General features: G+C 49.3%; 1 protein-coding gene across 1 annotated transcript in view; it reads left to right on the plus strand.

The window, feature by feature from the left end:
• The first annotated feature begins 1,181 nt into the window (after window positions 1–1,181).
• The window catches only part of Gpr137b (G protein-coupled receptor 137B), a 36,329-nt gene continuing 15,777 nt past the window's right edge, over window positions 1,182–21,733 (plus strand). The window contains exons 1-2 of the mRNA XM_036187920.1: window positions 1,182–1,681; window positions 20,577–20,626. Of these exons, the coding sequence (XP_036043813.1) occupies window positions 1,313–1,681; window positions 20,577–20,626 (419 nt within the window). The 5' untranslated portion in view covers window positions 1,182–1,312. The remainder of the gene's footprint in view (window positions 1,682–20,576; window positions 20,627–21,733) is intronic.

The following is a 21,733-nucleotide window of genomic DNA, read 5'->3' on the forward strand; positions in this document are numbered from 1 at the left end:
TCCACGTTTTCCTTCTGCTTATCATAACTGCTCCTCTAGCTACACCTGCATAAGGCAACTTGGTTTCTCGAGAGCTCAGAAGTTACCAACTCCCAACACTACCACTATAAAATAAGTAGTGTGGCACAGGGTCGGGAATAAACTGAGTCAACTTGACCTGAGACTAGAGAACCTCTGAGCAGCAGCAACTGAGAGGAAGGAGAGTATCTAGGTGGATCAGATTGCGCTTGTCTCACCTAACCCTTGGTGCTCCTCTGCTCTGAGGACAAGAGCGCAGCCGCACTACCGCCTGCAGTTAGGTGTTCCGGGAGAACACTGCTAAAAGCAGTAGTTGACCAGAGCAGGCTGGGGAAATTGCAGCCATTTGGCTATTTGCATTCAGAGTTCAGCAGCGCTGCAGAGGCTGGCCAGCTCGTGGTCACAATTTTATTGTTAAAGGCGGGTGACTGCGTGGGTGTACTGGAGAAGGAACTTGCAAAGTGGTTTGGTTTTTAAATAAAAGAGTGAAAAGCAAAAACCATGCATCAGCAGAAAACGCGAGGTCAAGCGCGCAGACACGCCCCCAAGCCACACCCCCAACCAAACACCAGCCGCAGACTCCCACAACTGGAGCGTGCAAGCTTGTGGTGGAGTCAGGGGCGCGTAGTTTGTACGCGAGAGAGGGGGATGCCCAGGTCAAGGGCATAGATCTCCGTCACTAGACGACGCGAGAAGTCAAAGAGATGCACTGATCAGGGGTGCGTGCTATAAGGGGGAGCACAGTGCAGGGGCATGCGGATGCTCCCCAGCGCCATCAATGGGATCTTGGGGGAACACATGGATCCCAGACGTGGATGTTCCCAATCCCATCCCCAGCGCCAGCCGCGGGATAATGGGGAGCGCACGGGTTTGGGGGCACAGATGTTTCTCCAACCCCAGCCTTGGGATCCTGAGAGGCGTGTGGCCGCAGGTTAGGAGGCGCTGTGAGCCGGCGTGAGGATCATCCCTAGTCTTGGCTGTGGGTGAGCACAGTCACAAGCGTACTTGGCACGCGAGCACCGATCCGGCTTCAGCTCTAAGGCTGCTGTCCCCGGGGCGCGCGCACCAGGGGCGCGCAGGGCCGGGATGGGCGGGCCGGGTGCGGGCGCGCGCTCCTGGGGGCGCGGCGCTGCCAATCGCAGACAAAGGCCGCCCAGCAGATCATGTGGTGCGGCGGGAGGAAGTGCGGCTTGTTTTCCCGGCTAGGTTCTGGAGCGGCGGGTGCGGCGCGATGCGCGGGTACCCGGCAGCGGACGGCTGCGAGCCCCGATGAAGCCGGAGCGGCCCCAGCCCGATGGAGCCGCCTCCGTGGGAGCCGGTGCGCAACGACTCGCTGCCGCCCACGCTGAGCCCGGCCGTGCCGCCCTATGTGAAGCTCGGCCTCACCGCGGTCTACACCGCCTTCTACGCGCTCCTCTTCGTGTTCATCTATGCGCAGCTCTGGCTGGTGCTGCGCTACCGCCACAAGCGGCTCAGCTACCAGAGCGTCTTCCTCTTCCTCTGCCTCTTCTGGGCCTCGCTGCGTACTGTGCTCTTCTCCTTTTACTTCCGAGACTTCGTGGCGGCCAACTCGTTCAGCCCTTTCGTCTTCTGGCTGCTCTACTGCTTCCCCGTGTGTCTGCAGTTCTTCACCCTCACGCTCATGAACTTGTACTTTACGCAGGTGAGTCCCGAGAGACGCTCACCTGCCGGAGTCGCCCTCCATCCTCCGGCCAGGGACGGCTCTCCTCAACCGCAGGTGGAGAGGGTGGGGGCGAGGTGCGGGTCCTGGGACTGTCCTATCCTCGGACTCTAATCTCAGGTGATCCTACTCTGTTCCCGAAAGTAGGGAGGACCCACCGGGTACCCGGAGTCTTCTGTGCGTGCACATCGTATTAGGTGCTGATGCAAGGGGTGCCTGAACTCGTTTGCCCTGTCTCCCTTGCTCTTCTTAAGACACCTACCCCATAGCCTAGAAGGCCATCTGCGTGTTGGCCCCACTTTGGGGCCAGACACGGCCTGTTGTGGGTAATGGCGGGACGGGCTTGGTTTTGATGAGATGTTTTGAACCTTTGGGATTAGGAGCCCTACTGTACTGTGAATTAGTAACTCATTCCACAGGATTGCTTCACCAGGGCTGTCTGGTGGCACACCCAGCTCCCCAGCTGCAGGAGGTTTTTTAAGGCGTGCTGTCTGAGCTCATCGGAGAAACCCCAAGAAATAAGCCATAAAATTGAACCTGGGCTCTTTTTACAGGCTCACCAGCTTCATTTTATGAGATAAGTTAATAAGCTAAGGGATTGCAGGAGGGCTCCTGTGGCTGTGTCTTTACTTAATGAGAGTACAGTGATTGCAGGAGGCTTTACAAATCCCAAGTCCAGCATTTCACAAAGGCTTAATGACACTGCGGCGTTATCCTTGCCTTCTCCGGTTCCCATTAGCTTTCTGGGCACTAAAATGCCCATTTTTACTAGTGCTCTGCCCAGGGGGCAAGCTCTAACTGTGTCACCTGATGGGGGTGATGTAAGTGTCTCCTTGGCAGAGGTGCCGTGGGAGCAGGCATTTGAACAGTATCTCTGTTTTTCCAAAGAAAATGTTTTGATGAAAAAAAAAAGTTGTGCTTGTTGGGGTGCAGGTCAGTGGTGCTATGAACAATGGGTCTGACTGCCAAGGGGCAGAATTGTCCTTGCATGGTAGAAACTGCTGACTGAAAATTTGGAAGAAATATTTTTGACTTAACAGATACCAGATATGTTGGTGCACACCTGAAATCCTAGTACTTGATGAGTAGAGGCAGGAGGATCAGGGGTTCTAGGCCAGCCTCAGCTACATGGCAAGTTGAGGGCCACCCTGAGGTATATGAGACTCTGTAGGGATCTAAAGGAAACTAAAGGAGAGAGGGGGGAAGAGACCAGACATGTTAGGTGTGGTGGCTCCTACCTGTAATCTTAGCACTTGGGTAGCCAAGCCAGGGAGATTGCTATGAGTTCGGGGTAGCCTGAGCTATACAGCATGAGACCCTGCACCCCTCCTCCAATCAGATGTAATATTTAGCAGAGTATGTATGTGTATTTATATGTGTGTATATATATATTAGATTTAATAATATATGTATTGGGTTTCTGCTCGGAGCCTTCTTTTTTTTTTTTTCAAGACAGGGTCTCTCTGTAGCTTTGGAGGCTGTTCTGGAACTCGCTTTGTAGACCAGGCTGGCCTCGAACTCACAGAGATCCACCTGCCTCTGCCTCCCAAGTGCTGGGATTACAGGTGTGCGCCACCAACTGCCTGGCTGCTCCGAGCCTTCTTAGTGGTCCTCTTGGTCAGCGTATTTTCCAGTCCAGGGGTAATGGGCGTGGCTTGTCTGAGCGCCGCTTTTAAACTTGACAACCAATCCAGGCCATCAGCTTCATGACACACTGGTTTTGTAATTGGATAAAAATGGGGTGGTTCCTGCAAGATGCAGATGTAAGGTGAGGTGGTGTCACCTGGAAAACCGGGTCTCAGATGGAGAGCTCATCTCTGGTCCCTTTTGAGTATGCTGCCCTGGCTCTCTGTCGGTCACATGCCAAGCCTGCTCTTAGAGCCAGCTTAGGGGCCTGGCGGCACATTTTCTGCACCATCTGCTGGTTGTTGAGTAAATGCTGAGCAAGGGGAAAAGTGACCAGGCAGACAGAGCCACTGGTCAGGAGGCCCCAAGTCACTGTCCTTGTTCCCTTTATGTCCCCCAGGGTGGGAGGACACAGTGGCAAAGGGCGTTTTGTCTGAGGACTCAGGGTAGCTGGCAGGAGAAGGTGAGGGCATACCTAGCTTCCTCACAAGAATTCTGGTCCTTCTTGAGAGTTAGGAAGCTGGCTCCATCACTTGTTCTATGGCATGGGGGTTGCAGCCACTAGAAGTGACTGAAATGTGGCTCTCCAGGGATCACCCTGCCTGAGCTCATCTCAGACCATGTAAATCTGAGTGTGGAGGAGGGTGGCGACTACCAATTAAGAAGTATATGCTAGCTGGGCCTGGTGGTATGTGTCTGTGATCTCAGCACTTCGGGTGTGGAGACAGGAGGATTGCTGAAAGTTCAAGACCAGCCTAGACTACAGAGTTCAGCTTATCTCAGTGCCCCCTAAAAATATTCAAATCCAGTTGCAGTGATAAGGTGTGTGTACATGCACACTTGTCAGTCATGACTTAAAGGACTGAAAAGAGTGAGGACTAGGAGACTGCACGATGCAATCCCTACATCCCCAGGATGGGGTTCCTGAGGCAAGAGACTGGGTAGAAGAGAGCCAGAAGGCCCAGGGCTTGGAAAGGATCAAGAAAGGAGCCTGGGAAGCAGAGGAAGCTGCCTTCTATTGTCACATCCTTAGGCCTGACGCTCTTGTCACTTAGCCTTTCTTATAACCCATGAACTGTTCCTCCTCCCAAGCCTCAGAAACAGGAGGCATTACCACAGTCAGCAGCAGTGTGGAGTGACCCCACCCCTGGAATGCCCTATGGTATTTTTGTTGTACACAAAGAGCGGTCTGGAGAAGGGTGTGTCCTCTCTCAGCCTGTTGCTCTCCTCCGAGGGCCAGTCAGGGGAGCAGCACCTTGTTTGGTAGCTCAACCTGTCTGCCCTGGAGATGCTCTTGCTCTGCCTGCGGGTGACTGGGCGTCAGCTTTATTCAGGCCTGCTTTCTGATTCTTTTGCATGAAGCCTTAAGGGTAGTAGGACCCTCTGTACTGCTTAGCCACACAGACGTTGGGCAGGGCGCCGACTAGTGTCTTCTGGATCCCCCATCTGGGCGCTTTTCCCTTGACAGGAGTGCCTTCCCCCACCCCCTTGCGCATGCGCAGACAACAGATAGGAAGGAGCAGGACCCCCGGCAGGGCTCACCTAGCCAGAACTCTTAGCAATCCACTTTACTTTAGTACTTATACCCATTGGGCCCTCATGTTCTCAGATCAGTGGTGCCCGTTGAGGCTCCTCAGGGACCTGGAAGAAGGGGCTCTCATGCCAGTGAGCTCATGAGACTCCATCTCCGCTTCACCTTCTGATGTAGCCAGAAAGAGAGAGAGACAGCCAGTGGCTGGCTTTGTTTGCCAATCAGAAAGCTATATGCAGTGGTGTGTGTGTGTGTGTGTGTGTGTGTGTGTGTGTGTGTGTGTGTGTGTGTGTGTGTGTGTGTGTGCATGCGCGCGCACACGCGCACGATATCCCTAAATATTTGAGCTCTATTTGATACACCCATTGTTCCCAGTGATGAGTCAACTCCAGGGGACAGTTGAGTTACACACAGCTTGCAGGGGAGGGCCAGACATACACAGAAGCCTTGGACCTGGAGTCTGCTAAGCATCATGTCACATCACTCTCTTCATAGTTAGGGCAGGATAAGGCTTTGAGACTGAGGCCTGTGAAAGATCCTGTGTGTGGGACATTGTATTATCCCCTCAATAGTTTATAAGACAGTTAGTCCAAAGCAAAAAGTCTCAACTTCTGCATGGGGCAAGTCTGTCTTCAGAGCAGAAGCCGAGGGTCATGAGGTGGTTGGGGCTCTGAAATCCTGGTTGCTGTGTGTCCCAGACACCTTGCTAGAAATTTCCAGTCCAGGACTCCAATTTTGGAGGCTCTTGAGGTTGGTTGGATGAAGTGGGCTCAAGCTTTTCTAGGACCCTGTGTGGTTTGAGAAGAGAAACGGAGGAGTGAGCTCTCTGTTGGGGAGAGGTGGTGTGGTAAATGGACATTGTCTTGGGAAGTAGGAGACACCAGAAATCCAAGACTGTGGACTGTTACCATACCACCAAGAAAACAGGGTAGTGGATTCTGGACTAAGTGTGTTCTTATTATGACTTCTAGCAGTCAGTTCAGTCCAAAATTATCTATCAAATATCTGTTGTATGTCAGGCCTCTGGGAATTGGGAGGGGAAAGCTTCCAGGCCTCTTGGTGATTGTGAAGTGGTCTAAAGCTTGGGAAACAGAGGAGACAGATCTTGCTGACTCCTGGGTGTCTCAGGTCAGAGCTGGGACTATGCCTAGCCTGGGCTGTGCACCACCCAGAGCCCAGGTGCCTCGGTGATCAACACTCCAGGATCTGTTGAGCCAGAGTTGTGTGCATTTCTGGGTATGCATTTGTTACCTGAGTGTGTGACCACAGGTGCAAGGGTTTTGCACCTGTATGCCTGCTTACCTTTCAGTGTCTGTGTGCATCTGTGAGAAGTTGTTTATGCACATATGTTTGTGTGTATCTGTGTACAAATCCCTGCATGGACATGCACCTGTATATCTGTGTGCCTGGATGTGAACCCTATATATGTCAGTGTGCATGTTTGTGTATATGCCTGTGTAGTGGGAATCTTAAAGAGCTCTTATTAATGAAATCAAACCCGAGGCCAGTTATTGGGGTGAATGCTGGAAGATCAGAGACACAGAACAAGCCACAGCTACCTCACCTTGCTAGTTCCTCAGCTGGTCTTATTTCCTCAGACTGGAAGCTTCTGAGTCCTCATCCCAATGGCTCTCATCTATACTGTGTTGCTCCAAAGCCTGAATGCTAAACCAACCAAATGCTTAACTAACTACATGCTTTACTCCTTTAGTTCCTGGTCCTCACGCCTTATATACCTTTCTCTTTCTGCCCCCTCTCCCTGGGATTAAAGGTTGGGTTTCTGGGATTAAAGGCGTGGGTCACCATGCTTAGCTGTTTCTAAAGTGGCCTTGAACTCAGAGATCCGGCTAGCTCTGCCTCCCAAGTGCTGGGATTAAAGGTGTGTACCACCACCGCCCAACTCTGTTATGGCTTACTCTTCCCATTTTCTAGCCACCATTTGTGGCTTTGTTCTAGTGGCTGTCTGTTCTCTGACCCCAGATAAGTTTATTAGGGTGCACAATATTGTGGGGAACACAATACCACCACATGCCTGTGTGTGTGTCTACCTGTGTAGGTCTGTGAAAACTTGCCTGTGTGTACATGCTTGTCTATGACTTGTGTGTATGCTTCTGAGCATGTCTGTGTGTGAACACCTATGTACATGTCAGTATGCATGCTTATGTGCATCTTTGAGTATATGCTTGCTATGAATGCTCATGTGGGTCTCTGAAAATCAGTTTATATACACCTGTGTGCACCTCTGCATGTTTGCATGTGCCAGTGTTTGGACACCTCTGTGTGTGTGTGTGTGTGTGTGTGTGTGTGTGTGTGTGTGTGTGTGCATGTCTGTGTTTGTCTGTGTGTGTATGCTCATGGAGAGCCCGCACTCACAGTTATTGCTTCTGTACCCAGTACCTCCTGGGTAGAACCTCCTATCTGAGCAAGACAGGCTCCTGCCGTCCCTCAGCACTGTTTTTGTTTTGTTTTGTTTTTTGGAGACAGGATCTCAAGAGGTTGCCAAGGTTGGCCTTGAAGTTGCAATATAGCCTAGGCAGACCTTGAACTCTTGACTCAGGCTCGTGGGTAGCTGGGATGGCAAGCTTGAGTTACCAGATGTGACTTCAGCATCTTTACTCTCTGCATGCTCTTTCCTCCTTTCTCCCAAGCTTCCTTTGCATGCCTGGCACTCTGGGAACAGGCAGACTCCTCTGTGTCAGTGGTCTGGTCCTCTGACCTTGACTTCCAGCACAGGCTTGGCTGAGGAGACCGCACAGCAGTAGTCATCTTAGGACTCCCGATATGCTGGTCCTTTACATTTCAGTCCCTGCCTTGCCATAGTCACACAAACAGACATCAGGACAGAGCCCTGTCCTAAATCGGTGTCATCACCTGGATGAATTCAGTGGCCCATACCAGGGTGCTTCTGCCAGCGTTCACTGTCCCCGGGCTCGCCTCCCGGGCCATCCCTGTCCCTCTTCTGTTAGATGTTTTTCCTGGTAGCTGCAGCTCTGAGCCCCACGTGCGAGTGAGCTGAAGCAGGGCAGGGAACAGGAGAAGGGCTGAGCAGGCAAGCACTGCCCCATGCAGCCCTCTGCAGCACCTCCCTGCCAGGACCCGGCGTTTGGGGAAGATCCAATCTTGTGTCCACTTCCTTTAGCCCTTCCTGGTCACCTTGAATTTCCTTGTGAGGAGGAAGCCGCTTCCAGATTGGAAGTCCTGCCAGCCTTGAGCGTCAGGTGGCCATGGCTCCTAAGACAGAAAAATAGCTCCACCAACAGCTCAAGCAGCACCTATGGGGGCTGCAGAGGCTCAGAGATTCCAGTTCATTCTTCAGCTGAGGTCTTTACCTGGGAGGGGTGAGGGAAGCCTAGTAGTTTCTTCACCAAGCTGCCTATTCCTCAGGCTTCCGGTGGAAGATGGCGAGAAAGGATGGGATGCCTGGTGCTGGCCAGGACGTCAGGCCAGTGAGCCACATGTGGTCTCTGTCACATGTCCCTTTTCCCCTTTCTCCTATTTTTAAATAACCCTTCACAAAGGTAAAACCATCCCTAGCGAACAGATTTTAAAAGCAGCCTTCAGGATGGACTGGGTCTGTGGACCGCAGTTGGCTAGCCCTGGGGTCAGGACAAACCTGTTGCTTTTCCTAGCTCTCACTCCACCTTTAGACTGTGGGGTTTGCTGAAGCAAGTCCTGCAGGCAAGTCTCAAGCAAGCCTTGGCTTTGCTCATGAGAGTATCACTCATTCAGTGCCAACGTTTTTACTCCCTCTTAGTATAGCCTCAGGAGGGACCGCATTTCCAACACACAGATGGATCCCGGGGGCAGATCACATCCAACCTGTGGCTTCTAGTAAGCCGTCACTCCTTCCTTTTCACGGCAGCCTCAGGCAGCAACACCACCCTTTCTGTCTGGACGTTGCATATCAAAGGAATCATACAGCGTGCCAGCCTCTGTGTCTAGCTTATCTCACTTAGTCTATCATGTATTTGTTGTTCATTTCACAGCATTGGGAATTGAACCTGTGGCCTCCCATATGCCAAGTAAGCACTCCCTAAAGGGTTCTTTTTTTTTTTACTTTTTGTTTTGGGGGCCGGGTCTCACTAAGTTGCCTGGGCTGCCTTGAACTCGCTCTGTAGTGCAGGCAGGCTGACTTGTGTCTCATCTTCCCAAGTAGCTAGGATGACAGGCCTGCACCACCAAAGCTGCCTTTCTACTCGGAACCAGCCCTTCTTAGTGCCTTTCCTTGTTTCTGATGCGATGTAGACTTGTCCCTTCCCTCCTGGTTGCTGTCCTTGAAAGTCCTACCCAGTAGCTGGGCCTGCTGGCACAGGCCTGCCAACCCTGCTACACAAGAGACTGAGGCAGGCCTGCCTGGGCTACAGAGTGAGTTCAAGGCTAGCCCAGGCAGCTTGGTAAGTCATAGTCTTCAAATAAAAATGTCAAGAGGAAGTTGAGGATATAGCTCAGTGGAAGAGCACTTGCTTAGTGTCCTCAAGGCCCCAAGTTCCATCTCTAGTGTGAAAGGAAAAAAAAAAAACCCAAAAAACAAAAAAACCTCAGCCTGGCTGCTTCCCCTTCAGGAGTTCCCATAGCTATTCATTCTTTGTAGAACACGAGGAACACCGTCCGACACCACATGACCCACAGATCATGGGTTCCTGGGAAAGTCTATAAACCTCCACATTTGCCTTAATTTGAAGTAGAAAATCACTCTGTGGGGGGAAACCTGGGCGGTTTTTGGAGCTAACTTGTTTTGTAGCTTTCGCATAATTTGCTTCCCAGGAAGGAATACCCTGTGGTAAGATGTGTGCTGCTGCTGCATGCTGGCCAAGTGACCGTCCTTGGTGAAGCCTTTGACTAGCTAGTTCCTACTGTTATGAGGGGACATCCTCCCTGTCGCCTGGTTAATCTCCTTTGGATCCTTGTGGCAGTTGAGCAGCCCGGGTTACCGAACTGAAGCTGTGATCTTGGCTCACCATGATCACAGGGCCCTGTCGTCACTCCTGGGACTGAGAAGAGATCCTGTGAGATCCTGTGAGATCGGTTGTTCATCTGTATGCCAGTCAGCTTGGGACGGGCAGTAACAGGAGGGCGGGGCGGTGTGTAGCTCAGACTGAATCTGCCCTTGAGGCTGCTAGGTCACCCCGGCCTCTTCATTGAACCAAGTAGGGCCAATGAGCACGGCTCCTTAGAAGGAGGCTGCAGTGATACTCGTGGACACTGAAGGACCGGGGTACAAACATCTCTGGGATAGCACCCAGATGAACATTGGTGCCACCCCAGTTATATGACAGATGCTGAGCCTGAGCAGTTCACCAGCCTGTGCCTGGGACTGAGCAGACTCTCTGGATCCAGCTCTCAGCAGACAAGAACAGGGGAAGCTGGGGTACCAATGAGCAGCATTTGGTGTGACTTGGGTTCAACTGGAAGAACTTCCCATAGGAGGGTGGCCTTGAACTCACTGTGTAGCCCATTCTGGCCTCAAGCTCATGGTTTCCCCACCTCAGACTCCCTAAGACTGGAATTACAGACATGTATCACCACATCTAGCCTCTATAGGCCAGTCAGCTCCACTGACGTGGACACAGGGATAGGTGTGGGGCTGCAGCCCCTCTCTGGTCCCCAAGTCGTAGCTCTGTCTGGAAGGAAAGACTAACAAAGAATGCAGAGGCATGTTTGTAGCTAGAGTGTTCTCTACACACGTTCTCACTTTGCTGTCTTGCCCTGGTGACCTCAGCTGCAGATCCCCTAGAGCGGCTCCAAGTTCTCCAGGGAATCCTGTAGGAAGGGCGACACTCTGAATCTGATTTCAGGGACGCTGACTGTCTGCCATCCTGCCCGTTGAAGTGGGAAGCTCAAGGCCTGTAGATACCTTATAGCAACGGGATGATGGCTGGTGCTGGGAGACATGGGAGGAAAGAGGAAGACCAGGGCTTCCGGGTTTATGTAATTTCCCTAGTATATCAGGAAGTGGGCAGTGCAGCAGGGCCATGAGTCGATGCTCATGTGCCATTGAGCCCCTCACCTGGTTGAGTATGAGAGTTCCTTTTATGGTCAAGAAAGCATCCAGGCTAGTCTTTTGGCATTTAGAATCGTGCTTTGAAGCCATGTCTGATGATACATAATCATAATAGCCATCTGGGCAGCACAGGCCTACGTAGTACCTATCAAGAGGCAGGCGTTTGACCAATCCCTTTACACATTTTACTCACCTAGGTCTCAGAAACACCCCAGGCAGGTGCTGTTATCCATCTTATTTTATGGATACTTGAAGAGTAGTGAGGTCGGGTACCTACCCTAGATGCTGGTAATTGGTAAAGCTATCGAGGGTCACGTCTGGATTCATCTCAAGACTTTCCGCTCTTTCCCCTAGATGTTCCTCTGCTTGGGTGGATATGTACAGGTGGCCTGTGAAGACACAGTAAATGTGGTGTTAGGTGAAAATGCAGGACCTAGAGAGCTGTGTGTTCTGAGTGTCGTTGTCATGGGTGGATGCGCCAGCGGTAGAAGACTGTGGGAGGTATGGATACAGTCATAAGAAATACAAACTTGTGTGTGACAGTGCCATAGTTTGTTTCTGCATACATACAAATACACAGTGAAAGTATAAGCCTGCTGGGTGGTGGTGGCGCACGCCCTTAAACCCAGCACTCGGGAGGCAGAGCCAGGCGGATCTCTGTGAGTTCGAGGCCAGCCTGGTCTACAGAGCGAGATCCAGGACAGGCACCAAAACTACATGGAGAAACCCTGTCTCAAGCCTGCCTGGGTCGAAAACACCAGCCCCAGGGAAGGACTCACCCCAGCAGGAACAGGACCCAAGGCTTAGCTGGCAAGTGTGCCAGTTTTGTTTATTAAAAACAAAGCTGAGCTGGAGAGATGGCTCAGTCAATGAGGTGCTTGCTGCTGCACAGACATGAGGATATGACTTCTGATCTTCGGTGTCCATTGAAAAAAAAGCCAGGCACACACAGTAACACAAGCCTGTAATCCCAGCACTGGGAAGACAGAGACAGGAGGAGGATGTCTGGAGTTCCCTGGATAACCAGCCTAGTTTAATTGGAAATTGCCAAATTTAGTGAGAGACACTGTCTCAGAAAACAAGTTGGACACTGATTTAGAAAGACTTGTGATGTTGACCTCTGGGGCATGCGAGAGAGCGCGCGCGCGCGCGCGCACACACACACACACACACACACACACACACACTCCTCTTTCTCTCATACTTGTAACAGACATACAGCATGTTACTATTGGAAGTGAGTGGTAGGCATGTGGATTACTCTCTTTGCATGTATATGGAATATTTTGGAATAAAATGTGGCTGGGGATGTAGCTTAGTGGTGGCACTCTTGTGTAGCATATGTGAGAACCAAGAAAAAAGATGTATGGGCATTAGATGCAGTGGTGCAGGCCTGTCATCCCAGCTACCCTGGAGGCTGGGCAGGAGGGTCTGGAGTTCATAGCTTGTCTGGTCTTCAGAGTAAGTTCAGGGCCAATCTAAGCACCTCACTAGTCTCTATCTTAAAATAAATAGGGACAAGAGTATAAGGGATGTGGTGATTCAATGGTAAAAACGCAAGCCTGTCTATTAACATTCCCAGACCAGTTCACATACATACATCTACAAACCTGTGTGCACATGTCTAGCTTCTCGTTGCTTCCAGGGGCTTCCCAGGACTTTCATCCCACAGGCAGGACCAATGCCTGCAGAGGGTGAGGGGAATATGCTGCGTCCCCTAAGCCTGTCTTTTTCTATGGGACAACATTTCATGAGGTTGGGTACAGAACTGGGGACTCTTAAGAAGGTTATGTTTTAGAAGGATTTTTGAAAGACTTCCATAGAATTCTTTTTGGTGGTAGTGGGAGATTTGGAAACAGGGTCTCAATATGCAGTCCCAGGCTAGACTCAAACTCGAAGTGATCCCTCCTGCTTCAGTTTTCCAAATGCTGGGATTACAGGTGTGGACCCACATTCCAGAAAACAATAGAGGAATTCCAAAGCAAGTATAACTTAGGAAGCATGATGGATCCCTTCACTGGCACAGCTGTGTCTCTGGGGACAGCAGGCTTGCAAAGGGACACCGTCACACATGGAAAGGTGGGTGGTGTGGGCTGTTTCTACCAGGACCAACTATTATGACAATAGTGAAAGTGAATGTCAATGCCAACTTGAAATAGTGGTTGAAAACACAGGTCGTCAGAAGTTCAAAGGGTGTGAGCCGATCTGTGACATCAACAGCCTGTGATTTATTAGGCGAGAGAGACAGAGGTCAGCCACTTCTCAAAAGAACTGCGTCACTCATCTGGCCCTGTCATCTAGAAGGGTGTGGTGAAGGGCCTGGGGTTCCTGAGGGGTTTTAAGGTTACCTGTTTACCTGTAGTTGGACGGTAGTGAAGAAGCCAGTTCAAGAAACCATGCAGGATCTCCACATTCCCATCATCTGTCTGCTGGAGCCTTTTTTTTTTTTTTTTCTTTCCCCGAGACATGGTTTCTCTGTGTAGTTTTGTGACTGTCCTGGATCTCACTCTGTAGACTAGGCTGGCCTCAAACTCACAGAGATCCGCCTGGCTCTGCTTCCTGAGTGCTGGGATTAAAGGCATGCGCCACCGCCGCCGGAGCCTCTGAAGGCTGAAACTCAGATGTATAGCTGTCACCACCAAGAACAAGTCACTAAGACCTGTGTGAAGCCCTGCCTGGTTCTGCCAGGACAGACCAGACCCTATGAGCCTTCATTCCTCTTTTCTGATCCTTTCCTTTCTTTCCTGTTGGAGATTGAACCCAAGTCCTTTTGGATGTGAGGCAAGCATGCTATCACTAAGCCGTGTACACAGCCCCTTTTTTCTTTTCATTTTCAGACAGGTCCTCACCCAGTTGACCAGGCTGGCTCTGGACTCACCTCTGTAGCCCAGGCAGACCTTGAACTTCAATCCTCTCTCAGCCTCCTAAGTGACCAGCTCCTGGTAGAACTTAAAGAAGTAGAGGAACTGGGTGTGGTTGTGTCAGCCTGTAAGCCCAGTGCCTGAGAAACAGAGGCAGGAGGATTGAGCCTTTCAGGCTAGCCTGTGCTAACTAGCACACCCTCCCCACAATGATGACAAAAGGCTGATGAAGTGAAGCTAAAACTCAAAGGAATTTGCAGGCCCCTTTGCTTGTCTTGCAAAAAGACCTGAGGTGACAGGCCTGTAAGACCCGAGGTGACAAGCCTATGGAGTCTCTGAAGAGGCTGGCCTCCCCCCCCCCCCAGGCCACTCCTGCTGCCTCTCTCCCCACTGTGGGGGAATCTCCCGAGAGCCCTGGTCTCAGGGTTAGGAGGGGAAGGAGGAAATGCCCAGTTCCTGATCCAGCCTCTCAGCGCCTGGGAGTCTGTCTTGGTCAGTGTTCTACTGCTGTGAAGAAACACATGACCAAGGCAACTCTTATCAAAGGAAGCATTTAATTGGGGTTTGCTTTATAGTTTCAGAGGTTAGTCCATCATGGCAGGGAGCATGGCAGCACACTGGCAGGCATGGTGCTGGGGAAAGTAGCTAGGAATTCTACATCCTGATCCTCAGGCTGCAGGAAGAGAGAGAGCTCAAACCCCCAGTGATACACTTCCTCCAGCAAGGCCACACCTCCTAATACTTGTAATTCTTTCAAAACAGTTCCACCCCCTGATGACTAAACTATTCCAATATATGAATCTATGGGGCCACTCTTTTTTAAGCATTTTTAAAAATATTTTTTATTATTTAAAACAGTTTTTTTAACTTGAAATATATTTTGATCATATTCTTCCACTCCCCAAGTCCTTCTAGATCCTTTCCCCATCTCTACCCACCCAACTTTAAGTTTTCTCAAAAAACAAAAACTCAATACAACAACAACCCCCCAAACCAAGAAAACACCACCCCAGAAGAAACAAAACAAGACACCAAACTGCAATCAAATAAAAGCATACAAAAAACTGTGGAGTCCATTATATGCTGGTCAACTTCTCCTGAACATGAGGCCTGTCCTGGAGTGGCTGATATGCCCAGTATCACTCCATTGGAGAAAATGATTTTCCCTTTCACAGCAGGTATGACAGCTTAGTTGTTATTAACCTTTACCTTAGGGACTAGGTTCTCATTCATTCATAAAAAAAAAAAAAAAAAAAAAAAATATTATATATATATATATATATATATATATATATATATATCTCCAAGTAAAATGTAATAAGATAAAATAAAAACTATCAAAACCAACATCAAAGCTGGACAGCACAAACCAACAGAAGAAAATGAGCCCAAGAGAAGGCACAGGAATCAGAGGCCCACTTGTTTGCACACTCAGGAATCCCATAAAAACACTAAACTAGAAGCAATAATATATCCTCCTAGGACCTGGTGCAGACCCAGGCAGGCCCTGTGCGTGCTCACTCAGACTCTTGACTTCAGATGAACTCATGTTAAGTTAGAGGGCCCTGTTTTCTCGGTGTCCTCCATCCCCTCTGGCTCTTACATGCTGTCTGCTTTTTCTCAGGGTTTCCTGAGCTCTGAGGGGAAGGATTTGATGAGACGTTTTATTTAGGGCTGAGTGTTCCAAGGTCTCTCACTCTCTTTGTAATGTCTGACTGTGGTCTCTGTATTTGTTCCCTTCTGATGCAGGAGGAGGCTTCTCTGATGATGGCCGAACAAGACACTAATCTATGAGTATAGTAGAATCATTAGTAGTCATTTTATCACTACATTTTTTTTTTTCTTTTTTAGACCAGTATTATTTGGTTTTACATTAGGTCCCTGGGCTATCTGGTCTCAGGATCTTGGCCACCCGAGCAGTGTTGGGGTATGGGTTCTATCTCATGGAGTGGGCCTTAGAGGTCAAATGAGTTATTGTTTGGTTGTCCACACAAGCTTCGTGCCATCATTACTCTAGCAATATCTTGCAGGTAGTGCACCATTGAGGACAAAGGGGTTGGGGCTGGCTTGGTGTTTACACTGTCTTTTGGTAGTGTGCAGAGGACGTTCCTGTAACAAAGACACTGGAACATAGGGAATGTAGGCTCTATGTAGGCACCAGCTGGACATCTCTATGTTCAACGAATTGGGTGAGAGCTGTCTTCAGCAATGGGGCCTCCTGTTAGTTTGTAGAGAGCAATCAATAACAAACTATTATAGTCTTGGTAACAGCCTGGCTTGTTTGGGGATTCCCATGGGGTCCCTTTGGCCTACAATTCAATTAGATGTAACCCAATCCTGGTACTGGAAGCTTCATTTGGTGACAAGAGATGGCCAGCTGGACCCTGTTTCCTTGTGGGGTCCACTCTAACTCAAAGCAGTCCAGGCTGTGGTCTCGATACTCCAGCCTTTTGCTGAGAGCCTGCCTCTGCCTCTGCCCTGCACGGTTCTCCTGGTCTTACAGTTTTAACAAGGGCCTCATACTCTCCAATAGCCTCTGCCTGACATGTCACCTGCACACATTTTGAAAGGGTGACTATGTCCAGATTTGACTCATGGCTCCCACTTCCCTTTGCCTGCGGTTCTGGGTGCGCACTTCCCCTCAGGCCCTCCCCTGCTGCCAGGCCCAGTGGCCATAGTCAGTTCATAATGTCTCACCTCTCAGCACATATGACAACCCTCCTTGTTCCCACATTTCAGCAGACTGACCTTGACTGCTGAGTAGGCCGTTCCTGGACTCCTCTGTTCTGTTCCTCTTTTCTCTTCTCAAAAAAACCAACCCCAGCTTAACTAAGGGATAACTCACACCCCACGTGACTCCCCTGTGGCACTGTATTTAGGGTTGTACAGTTGTCGCCACAGTCATCTGTCACCCCAAAAGGAAGTCTTGTGTCCGCTAGTGGTCACCTTCTGCCCACCGTCCAGCCTAGACAGCCACCCGTCCACAGCATGGCTCTGATTTGCCCACCAGCACGCGCGTCTTCTCAGTGCAGGCCTTTTGTTTCTGCTGAGCGGCAGTTCTCATTGAAGTCCTTTCACGGCTTTTAACCAGGGCATGTACACCCCCAATCCAGCGCCAGGCTGGTGTCTCATGGCACCTCCTGATCCAGCCTTTCTGCTGGGCCGGGCCTCCAGGAGGCTCCCCAGCCTCCCAGCTCACACTTCCACACCCTCATGCTTCACACCTTCCTAGATTTGCTGACATCTCCACTCCTCTGTCTCCTGTGTCTTCACATTCTTAGTCCATGTCTTCACACCTCTCCACTCCATGATTCTTTGTATTGTCTGCCTCCCTACAGCTTGTCAAATCCCCACAATCCACAAACCCAAGCACCTCTCCTCTCTATCTTCACATCTTTGAGCTCTTCACACCTTCCTACATTCCCTGCATCTCAACCTCACACCTCCTCCTACTTCTCTCTCCTCACCTCCCTTCCTTTCTTCATCCCTCCTCACATTTTACACCTTTCCTCATCTCCTTGCACTCACAATCTCAACACCATCCCACACCTCCCTACAACCCCTCACACTTCCCTCATCTAGAGCTCCCTGTACCTCACATCTCATACCAGTTGCTCACCTTTAGACTTCACATCGATGGACACCTCCCTTATCTCCTCAGACTTCCCTGTACCTCACATCTCTCCACACCTCCTCTGATAACTCTCTACACCTCCCCTCATCTCCTAGAGCTCCCTGTACCTCACATCTCATACCAGTTCCTCACCTTTAGACTTCACATCGCTCGACACCTGCTTTGATAACTCCTTTCATTTGGCACCTCCCTCTACCTCACACCCCCACACTTCTCAGATCTCCTCACACTTGCCCACTTCTCTTTAGACTTTCCTGCACCTCACACTTCTACTTCTACTCAGACCTTTGTACCTCCTATCTCCTCACTTCCCCTCAGACCTTCCTGCACCTCATTACTGTCCTCATGCCTGGTTAATCTCATGTCTTCCTCATCTCACACTTTCCTATACTTTACGTCTTCTCTTCCCTCTCCTCCAATTCTTCACTGGTGCTTATTTAGGGACAAACCTGTCTTGTCTCCAGGTCCAGCTTTTCCTTTCCAGGGTTCAGAGGCCACCCATGTGCCTGGTGCCCACCCTGTGCGAGTCCTTTGTCTGGCCCATTAGAATTGTTTCCTTACTCTCTTGTTGAATTCCCCCAACCTGTTGGATGGCGGGAGTCTTTGCCCTTTACCTTTTGTAGCTCTGACTTTGTATCCATCTGTGCTGTTAACAGCTCTGTAAACTGCAACAGAGTGATTCATCTTTGTTTGCCTCGCGACAGGAGTTTCCTCTGCTTCCAGCTGAGTTCCTGCCAGTCTGGAGTCAGGGCAGTCTCATGGAGAAGGGTAGCTGGGTAAGAGGTCCCAAGGACCGAGAGGTCACGTGAGGCTGAGTTTTCATCAATCTTTAATGAAGCCCCTGCAGACAGTGGGAGCTCAGGACAGCTTGGACTTATTACCATTTTACAACTTAGTTCAGGCGTGTATGTCTTTTAATAAATGAGGACAAAATTATGCTCAAAATATATTTATGTATGTATTGATGGATAAAGCTTGCTATCTATCAAATGTCCATTCTCCCATCACTTGTATTATTTCCGTTTCAATTGTCATCGATTTCTATAAACTTTAGGGAACTTAAGGATGAAGGAAGAGTTCTGAGCACAGCTTGAGGAGCCTGGCTGAATTCAGACAAGATGTAATTGCTGCACAAGGAGGGTGGGTGAAGCTTTTTGTTTTGACCTTGATTTGTTGACTTGGAAGGATCATGGTGATGTCCTATCATCTAGGATGACTTCTTCCCTTCATGCAGGGATGAGACCTTAATGGTGAGGTGAGTTAGGGTTGGTAGGTTAGTGTCATCTTTGGTAGTGGCAGGTGAGGGGAGGGGCTTTCCTACTTAGTGCATTACTTAGATTCGTGTCCAGGGGCTAAAACTTGGATATCATTTTCAACTTTCTCTTCCTAATTATTGGAAGATCATTGTTGGTATTGTTGGTATTGTTGGTATTGTTGCTCTTTCTCAGGCTGCTGTGAACATCCCCTCTGTACCACAGGACAGTGTTCCCCAGCGTCTGTTCCCTGAGTAGCCATTAGGAAGACTGAGTGATTAAATAAATTTGGAAAACTGCTGTACAGCATGTTTCTCTTGGAGACTGATGTTACAGGAGTCTTTTAAAGGCTCTGAGAGTTCCTGTAGGGGAACAGGCACTAGGCCCCCAACATAGGTCAGTGGGTAAAGATGCTTGCTGCCAAGACTGATGGCCTGAGTTTGATCCCTGGGGTCCACAGACAGACTCAAAGTTATTCTTTGACCTCTACCTGCACACATGGTACATCTGTGCCCATCTACATACACACACAAATAATTTAAGAAGGTAAATGTTTTTTCTAATGTTTCTATATGTATTTGCTCACATGACCACATTTCCAATTTCTAATGCTGTTTTTTGTTTATTGCTGATTACCAGTTCTGTTAGAACAGCGTAAAGGTTCTGTCTTAGAGCCAATCCTCAGGTATGGTTGCTGTGCTGAAGCAGGCAAGTGTTTCCAAGGCTTGTGTGCTGGAAATGGGAGCCTTGTCCTTTATGTGGGACTGGGGACGGATTTTCATGGGTCTTGGCTAGGGTTGTTGGGTCTCTCCTGACTCCATTCTGTGTGTCCTTCACTAAAAGTGGGCAGGCAGAGATGTGGGGCCAGGGACTTCTGGAAACAAAAATTACTTATTTATAGTGCATAGTTGGTAAGGCTATACTGCCTATGGGATGGTGGGGCTGTTTTGTATCTCTTGAGTGAGGACATCATTCTGCAGGTTCCAGAGAAAACAGACACAGCATTGGCAAAAGCTGACAGTGAGCTGGGATCCCACAGGAGCCCTGGCTTCACTCTAACCCACTCATAGTCTGTCCCATGTCTTCGTGTGACCTAGGCCACACCTCAGCATGGTTGAGAGCAGAGATGATCTGGTGTCTCAGTCTGAGGCTGAGTCCACAGCCTGTAAATCTGTGCTCCCACACGCTGCACTTAGAGACTTTTTTGGTAGTTCTGTATGTCTGGACCCTTTTCCTTCAGTGGGACTATAAGCCACTGAAGGCAGGGTGGTCTTTGCTTTCTCTTTGCTGACAGCATTATGCATGGAGCTGAGCTCATTGATAGGGTCACTCAGTTGTGCCCTGGCTGGCAATGCAGCTCCCAGAGGCACATGGGTAGGAATGGGTAGTCTCACAGCAATGCCACTGAGTGTTAGGAACTTGTAGATAGTGAGTTAAAGAAAGTTGCATGCTTTGAATGAGCCCCCAACTGTAGCACAGCATCAAAGAAAATGATGTAGTTCCATGATAAGATCAAGCATCCTTTTTGCTGTGACACAGTCTTGCTTTGGCTGGCCTTGAACTTTTGGATCTCCTGAATGCCTGCTTCAAAAACACTCGTTAAAATTAGTGTAATTTCTGTCTTTTCTTCATTGGCTACTTTAATGAAGTCTCTTGCTTTTTTGTTTTATTTTGCTTCAGCGCTAAGCCCAAGACCATGCACATGTTAGGCAAGTACTTGACTGAGCTGCATCCTCAGTCCTTATTTGAGACAAGGTTTCACTGAGTTGCTGAAACTGACCGTAAACTCACTTGTAGCCTGGGCAGTCCTTGAACCTGGTACCCTTCTTTACTTCAGCCTCCCAAGACTTCTCAGTGTCATGGAAAAGTGCCTGGAACCTGGCTGTAAAAAGAAGAGGACTCTAAGTGATGGTGACATTTTGTTGCCAAACACTTTGTGCCCCAACCTACCATGTTTTTCTGTCATTGCAGGTGATTTTCAAAGCCAAGTCAAAATATTCTCCAGAATTACTCAAGTATCGGTAAGTACCCCAGAACGTTACTCCTCCAACAGAAAGTGAAAGTGTACATGAAACCTGTTTCATCAGCTAGAGTGTGTACATTTACCCTTCTGTAAACACCAAATAGCCCTACAGTGGTCCTGATTGCCTACTGTAATACTCTTCTTGTTCATGAGAGCCTGCACATTGATAGGATTTATTGGAGTCCTGTGGAACAATGCGTACACACACACACACACATACACACGCATGCACACACCAAAATACACCCCTAAACCTTCAGAAAGAAATTGCATCAGTACTGAACATATGCAGATATTTTATTGTCAGTTATTTACACAGCATTTGCGTTATACTGGGTATCCTGCATGACACAGACTTGATTTAGGTTATATAGGAGAATGTGCATAGGTTCTATGCAAATAAGCCATTTTATGAAGGGTTGTCCAGGCATCCTTGGATTTTGGTATCTTTGGTGTCCTGGAATCAATCCCTGGTAGATACTGAGAGATGACTGTATGTAATGAGGATTCTACAGACAACATTTATTCAACACTCAATTTAAATGCTTTTGATCACGTGTGTGTGTGTGTGTGTGTGTGTGTGTCTGTCTGTCTGTCTGTTTGTATCAGTGTATTTATGTTTATGGGGATGCCCAAGGAGGCTGGAGGTGTTAGATCCTCTGGAGCTGGAGTTATATGGATACCTGCTATAGGTGCTGGGGATTGAACTCAAGTCCTTTGTGTGGAGGCCCACAAAGGTTTCCTAGTGAGATATGAACTTGCTTTATTCAGAAGAGCTGCATTAGAGGATTGCTTGACCATGTCCATGGTTTCTAGGTGATTGGAAGGGTCTGTACTTGGCTGAGCTAGGGGGACATCTTTTGCTCCATGCCCTTGGCATTCCTATAAAAAGCCCTTTAGAAGAGCCAGGAGGGGCTGGTGGATAAGGATCCAGGTCCTCCCGAGCCTATCCTGTGTTTCTGTTTCTCTCCACTCTATCCTTCTTCTTTTTAAAAAAATTTTTTTTATATTTTTTTAAAATACAAACCCTTGTGTCGAGGGCTGACTTTCAATAGATTGCAGCGAGGGAGCTGCTCTGCTATGTACGAAACCCCGACCACTCTCT

This window comes from Onychomys torridus, chromosome 5 (genome assembly GCF_903995425.1).
Source record: "Onychomys torridus chromosome 5, mOncTor1.1, whole genome shotgun sequence".
Lineage (NCBI taxonomy): Eukaryota > Metazoa > Chordata > Mammalia > Rodentia > Cricetidae > Onychomys > Onychomys torridus.